Below are 6,906 nucleotides of genomic sequence, written 5' to 3'. Positions count from 1 at the left end.
GTGCGGTGGGCCGTGGCTGCCGGCGGATGTTCTCCACGCGCAGCCACCAATAGAACGGGGTGTGTGGCCCCGGCCGGCGCGACCCTCCGTTCCCACAGCCGTGGCCCCGGGCCGAGGGGCTGCCGTTCGCTATAACAGCCTCACGCCCGGGGCCTGGGGCGCACGGAGGCTGCGAGCTCTCAATCGCCACCAACTCGCTCCGTGAGGAGGAGCGCTGGGGCCGGCTGGCGAGGCTTACCTGCAGTCACCGCGCTGCTGGGCTGTGCGAGGAGAGCCCGCTGTAACGGCAGCGCCTCGGCCGTGTTAAGGACGTCGGTTCCGTCACTGCAGGTGTGTGAGGACCGGGATGGCCGCCTGTGTGCCCGCTGACGCGCTGGGCAGGAGAGTGCTGTGTGGCACGGAGTACGGCACCGTGCGCTACGTCGGCAGCGTCCCGCCTCATGCAGGTAAGCAGCGCCGGGCCGAACAGCCCAAACAGTGGCCAGCTGCAATTCTAATGGTGCTTCTCTTAATTCAGCTGCGATAAGTGGAAGCTAACAGTTTACGTGTTTTGTACCTGCGTGTATCTTTGTGTAGATATGGCAACTCCTAACTCAGGTAAATTCTGTTTACAAGGCAGAGGAGCCTAAGTCCTTCTGGTTGGAGGTGGTTACAGTTTCTTTACTACCAAAAGCTCTTAGCACCTCTTTTTTCTCTAGCTCTCATGACCTGAAAGGAGGTTGTAGCGAGACAGGGTTCAGCCTCTTCTCGCTGGTAGCAGTGCTGGGATGAGAGGTAGCAGCTTTAAGTTGAGTTTGAGGTTGGTTATTAGGAAACATTTCTTCTCAGAAAGAGCAGTGAGGCATAGGGTGCCCAGGGAAGTGATGCGGTGGTCCCTGGAGGTGTTCTGGAAACATGTGGATGTGACTCTGAGTGGTTGGTGAGCACAGTGGGACAGGCGGATGGTTGGATGGTCTTACTGGTCTTTTCTAACCTGAATGATTCTGTGAACTGTGCTTGCTGATCTCTCTGTGTACAGGCACAGTGTTAGGAGGAGGCAGTCAGCAGTAAGAGATAAACAGTCTGGGCACTCCTGTGATTCCATACTCCAGTGCTTGGAACAAAATAAGATTCAGCTCCGTTTGCTGAAAGATCTGACCAGTTCAGCTGTGAGAGCACTCTATGCCATCTTTGAAAAACTGATGATGGGATGGGAAGATTGCTTAATGCTTGGAGGTGACCAGCATTGCATTCCGTTCTAGAAGGAGCAAGAAAGAGGACCAGGGAACCGTAGGTTCATCATCCTCACCTCACAGAAGGATCATGAGCACATTCCCCTGGAATCTGTTTCCAGGTACATAGAAGGACAAGATGATAATTGGAATACCTTGACCTTTGTCAAAAATGAAAGGTCTTGCTGTGATTATATGACTAGGAATATGGATGAAGAGAATGGGGGATGTAATATTCTTTAATAAAACTTTTTAGACAATGTCTAAATAATAATAATAATAGTAATTGTTTGGAAGCTGGAGAAATACAAACCAGCTGAAAAGACTGTTAGGTGGATTGAAAGTCCACTGGTCTGTCAAGCAGAAAAATGATAATCAATGATTTGACAGCTGCCTGGTAATATATGAGTAACCAAGAACTAAACTGTGGATCATTATTGTTCAACATCTTCATTATTGTCTGGAAATACACAGAGTTCACTCTCAACTGTCTGATGTAACCAGAACTGCAATACAGGCCAAGGTTAATGAACTTTAGATTTGGGCCTAAGAGATTCTAGAAGTATGAATTTCCACATGTAGTGTGAAATAAACCCATGTATCAATACAAACTGGCAAACACTAATAGCTTACAGGGCATGTTGTAAAGAACTTGATAATTTACGTGGATGGATGTGAACCAACAGTGAGCTTTTGACAGAGGCAAAGTGTGCATTGTACCAAGTTACTGTAGAACGATGAACATGGCCAACAAATTAAAGGAATCTGTTGCCCCCTTCTGAGGGCAGATGTTCTTTGTAAGTTTGCACTCAGTATATTGTATCTGGTTTGAGCCATTCCAGTGCAAGAGGAATGAGGATGAACTGGAGATTATCCAGTATGAAGCTGCCCAGAGGACCACATCTGTAGACCACGTCTCGTGTAGACAAGTAGTCAAGGGAGCTAGGCTTGGGTAGTGTGGTAAAGAGCAAAATTAGGTGACATCTAATAGTAGCCTTACAGCCTTTTTGCAGACTGTTATGAAGATGACAGTGGCAAATTCTTCTTGCAGGTATTAAATTATATAATAATGGGCAATAGCCACAAATTGTGTCATGGAAGGTTCAGATTTGACAACAAGAAAGTCTTTTTAAGTACAAAAGTAATGTAGCACTGAAACAGGCTACTCAGAGAGGTTGAAATCTCTCAGAGATCTTCAAGATCTGGCTAGATAGAGACTTAGCTGAGTAACTTGGTCTAGGGCTAGATATAATCCCCTGTTTTGTGTGGAAAGGCTAGGCGAACCTCAGAGGTTTGTTCCATGTTTCTGTGTCTATGATACCATAAATATAAAAACGTAGCTACAATATTTTTCAGGAATTTGGCTTGGAGTGGAATGGGATGATCCTCAGAGAGGAAAACATGATGGTACCTATGAAGGAACGCAGTATTTTAAATGCAGGTGAGTTTATTCCTCGTGTTAACATGTCATGCATATTGGCAAAACGGCCATGAGAAAATGCACTTCCTCAATTTTTATGATACATCATTTTGTTATCAGTTTGCCAGTTTTTAAAAAGATGAGTCTGGATGTCGTGACTAGCTATGCCAAAAAGACTGTTGCGTAGTTATTGATCAGTTACAGGGATTGCAATGCAGTAAATCCCTAGAAAGTAGAACTGATGGTTTCAGGGGTATGTCATAAAATGTAATTGTTTTTTATATTGTTACTCCTGATGTTACCTTGAGTAGCCCTTTACAGTCTACTTCAAAAAGGGAGTCGGTATGTGCTACTTACCTTTCTATGTAAGTGAAATATTGATCATTATTAACTCTCTTAGATATAGTTTTGGTTTGCCTTTAAAATGGCTTTCACGCATGTTGTTATGACAAAACACCAAATTCCTGTTAATTATTTGGATTCACTTGTACCAGTGAGTAATTATTAAGTTCAGTTACGTTTAATGTGTGGAAAACACAGTATAGTTGTGTGGCCTTTAAAAGTTTATAAACATATTTAAAATGTGTCTATGTACATCATATTTAAACTTGAAGACTCAAACATTTAACACATTTGAAACTGTGGAATGCAGGTCTTCAGGGGCAATGCCAACAGCAGCAAGCTGTTGATTTCTGTCTCAGGGGATACTGCAGCTGCTAAAAGCTTTAAGTTTAAGAACAAAAGTAAGAGTTAAGTGGATGAATTCATAGAAGAAAAGTTCATCAGTGACTCTTAAAATATTAAGGGCTACTAGCTCAGTAAGGTCCTGGAGTGATAGAGAATACAACAATATTCCATGGCTGTATCACAGAAATACTTGACCTGCTCTCATATTTTTCCTGTTTTCTATTGCCTGCTTTTGAAGATTGTGTGTGGTGTTATGTTAATGGTGTTCTTGACCACAATATGAAGTGGCAAAACAAGACAATGGATTAAAAGTTGCCTGTAGTCTTGCAGCCTTACTTTAGGATGAAGTTTCTCTTTGCTTTATCAAAAAATGTAAGACAAAGGAATTCCCCCTGCTAATTTACATAGATAAAGTTTAAGTTACTGGCAATAAGATAAGCAAATAATCTTTTTCTTTTTAAACTTCTTTGTGAATGCGAGTCAAAAGAATAGCTGAATTCAGTGATTCCAAAGATTTGTGATGCTTCCTCTCCTGCCTCTGACATTGGCTAATAACAGGTGACTGGACGAGTGTGAAAGAACAAGAAGAGTACATAGTAATCAGTTTTTCAGGGTACTGCTAGTTTTGGCTAATCATGGTTCAGAGATTTTTCTGAGCCAGAGATAGTATATTTCTATATCCACTTCATTTTGCTTTCAATGAATAATTCACCAGAAAGAATTTGTTATGAGAATTTCCTCTGAAAGAATAATTAAAAACATATAGTCATGGTGCCTGTGTTTGCTAACTCTAGAGCTTGTGTTTTCGGCTAGTGGAAATTAAGATTGTTTCCATTTCACACAGAATTACATGCAGAATGGCCAGGGTTGGAAGGGACCTCAAGGATCATGAATCTCCAACCCCCCTGCCACAGGCAGGGCCACCAACCTCCACATTTAATACTAGACCGGGCTGCCCAGGGCTCCATCCAACCTGGCCTTGAACACCTCCAGGGACGGGGCACCCACAACCTCTCTGGGCAGCCTGTTCCAGCACCTCACCACTCTCTCTGTAAAGAACTTCCCCCTGACATCCAACCTAAATCTCCCCTCCATCAACTTCAAACCATTTCCCCTCATCCTGCAGTTATCTACCCTTTCAAAGAGTTGATTCCCCTGCTGTCTGTAGGCTCCCTTTAGTTACTGAAAGGCTGCAATGAGGTCACCCCACAGCCTTCTTTCCTCCAGGCTGAAGAAGCCCAGCTCCCTCAGCCTGTCTTCATAGGGAAGGTGCTCCAGTCCCCTGATCATCTTTGTGGCTCTCCTCTGGACCCTCTTCAACAGCTCTGTCTTTCTTGTACTGGTGGCTGCAGACCTGAACACAGTACTCCAGATGGGGCCTCACAAGAGCAGCATAGAGGGGGACAATCACCTCCCTGTCCCTGCTGGCCACCCCTCTTCTGATGGAGCCCAGGATACCATTTGCTTTCTGAGCCGCAAGGGCACACTGCTGGCTCATGTTAAGTTTTTCATCTGTCAGGACACCCAGGTCCTTCTCTGCAGGCTGCTTTTGAGGACTGCTCCTTCCACTCTGTATGGATGCCTGGGATTCCTCTGAACCAAGTGCAAAGCCTTGCACTTTGCTGTGTTGAACCTCATTAGGTTCTCCCAGGCCCACCTTTCTAGCCTGTTAAGGTCCCTCTGAATGGCATCCCATTTCTTTGAATATGCGACTCTTATCACTTCCTCTTATCCAAATGTAGTTCCCAGTCCCTTCCACGTCATAGTGCTGTGGCTGTAAAATATCACAGTGAAGAAAAGATCTGAGATTAAAGTGATTATTCCTATATTGCAGGGAAAGTAAGCCTAGTCTTGCATCTGCTAAAAGATCTTATGGGGACAAGTAAAATGCCCTGAAGGAGCAAGGGGGGTTTTCCATCAGGACCTGGGAGCATTCAGGGCTCCTTAAAGAATAGACGAGAATATGTGTACTTTGTTATCGGTTCACATTAAAGTTTCTCTCAAGCCAGCAAGCGGAGCTGTTCAGCCACACATTGAATCAATAGAGTTTACCTATTAAAAAATTCAGAATTAAAAGTAGCTATTTTGAAATCCCTTCTGGGAATGCTATTGGTTATCCTTAGCTAAACAGGGATCAGCAGGAAAAGGTAGGTTATATTCAGTAGTGAAAGTCTTCTGTATCTTTTCCACTTCCACATTTGCGTATGATGGGAACCCTAGAGACTTCATTAGCAGAAAGTGAGATGATAAAACAAAATCTGTTCTTTACAAAAAAGAAAGAAGTCTGGGAGAACTTTTCCCCTCCCTTTAACTAATGATAAAAATAAAGTGAGGCTTGAGGAGCATGAGGACTGTCTTTATGGAAGAAAATTAATTCAACGTTACATGATTTTTCTTAGCTAAAGAGTAGAAAATTGTTAAGGCAACCACATCTTCTGAATTTATCAACAGAAGTTGCTTCTTAAATGCTTTGAATTCAATTGAAGTTTCCAAGTTGAAGCTGGTTATATTCTGCTGTAGGCAAAATAGTAAAGTAATTAGCTGGCCATTCCATTCTCTGTGGACAGAAGAATCAACTGAAGATGTTCTGGATTTCAAGAACCTGAAAGATTTACATCTGTATGTATAATATTTATATATGTGTGTAGACTCTTCTGCTTTTCCAGCAACCATTAGTATGCTCCTAGGGAATGCAGGCTCAGAGAATAATTTCAATTCTTATTTCAAAAATCAACTTTCTGAATGAGGCTGCACATAATCCATAACAATTTTAATATAGTAATCTTTCAGCATCTTGTCCTTACAATACCTGTCCTTTGTACTCTGCTTTCTTTAGTCTCTCTGGAGACAGAGAACAGGCATAATTTATGCACATAGGCTTGTAGTTCATGTACCAATTGTGAAGATGAAGTCAAGCTTCACTAAAAATGAACACCTCCTTTTGTCAAAAAGTTATAAAAACTAACTCTCCTCACCCCCCCAAAAGAAAACCAGCACAAAATCACCAAGTCTTTGCTCTATTTTTTTTTCAAATATAGTAGTAAATTTTTTACAGTGTTTCTTTATGTAGTGTATGTATATATACATATATAAAAATACATTTTTTACATGTTACATGTTTTTTTTTCTCAAACCTTGTCAGTAATATCCTTAACTTAGAAAACTGCTTCTCTAACACTCTGAATTCTGATGAGCAATAGCAGCTGATGGAATACTTCATACTTGTATAATCAATGAATATAAAGATGCTATAATTATGAAATAAACAAGAGAATTTGGCTAAGCAGGTTATAATAACAAAAAGAGAATAGATAGAATGCTTACCTGCATCCTGGGTTTGCCACAAAACTCCAGAGAAGAAATGTCCAGAAAAGATCCTCCCCCACTGGCAGTCAGCTCTTAAATGGGTCTAGGAGAGGTGCAGCCAGGCTCCATCCCTTCCTGCAGCACAGGTGATTTGCCTTCACCTGTGCACCCGTGGCTGACTCACTGCTCACCTCAGGTGATCAATTAGAGGTTCAGGCCGTGATTCAGCAGTTTCCATACAATACTGTAAATAAATGCAATGAAAGGACTTTTTTTTTTTTT

At 42.3% G+C, this 6,906-nt stretch overlaps 1 protein-coding gene across 1 annotated transcript in view; it reads left to right on the top strand.

The window, feature by feature from the left end:
* The first annotated feature begins 16 nt into the window (after positions 1-16).
* The window catches only part of TBCE (tubulin folding cofactor E), a 25,145-nt gene continuing 18,255 nt past the window's right edge, over positions 17-6,906 (top strand). The window contains exons 1-3 of the mRNA XM_010706991.3: positions 17-59; positions 332-446; positions 2,568-2,652. Coding sequence (XP_010705293.1) covers positions 347-446; positions 2,568-2,652 — 185 coding nt within the window. The 5' untranslated portion in view covers positions 17-59; positions 332-346. The remainder of the gene's footprint in view (positions 60-331; positions 447-2,567; positions 2,653-6,906) is intronic.

Source organism: Meleagris gallopavo, chromosome 2 (genome assembly GCF_000146605.3).
Source record: "Meleagris gallopavo isolate NT-WF06-2002-E0010 breed Aviagen turkey brand Nicholas breeding stock chromosome 2, Turkey_5.1, whole genome shotgun sequence".
Taxonomy (NCBI): Eukaryota; Metazoa; Chordata; class Aves; order Galliformes; family Phasianidae; genus Meleagris; species Meleagris gallopavo.
The sequence above is the reverse complement of the archived record's forward strand: the minus strand, read 5'-3'. Positions and strand labels throughout refer to the sequence as shown.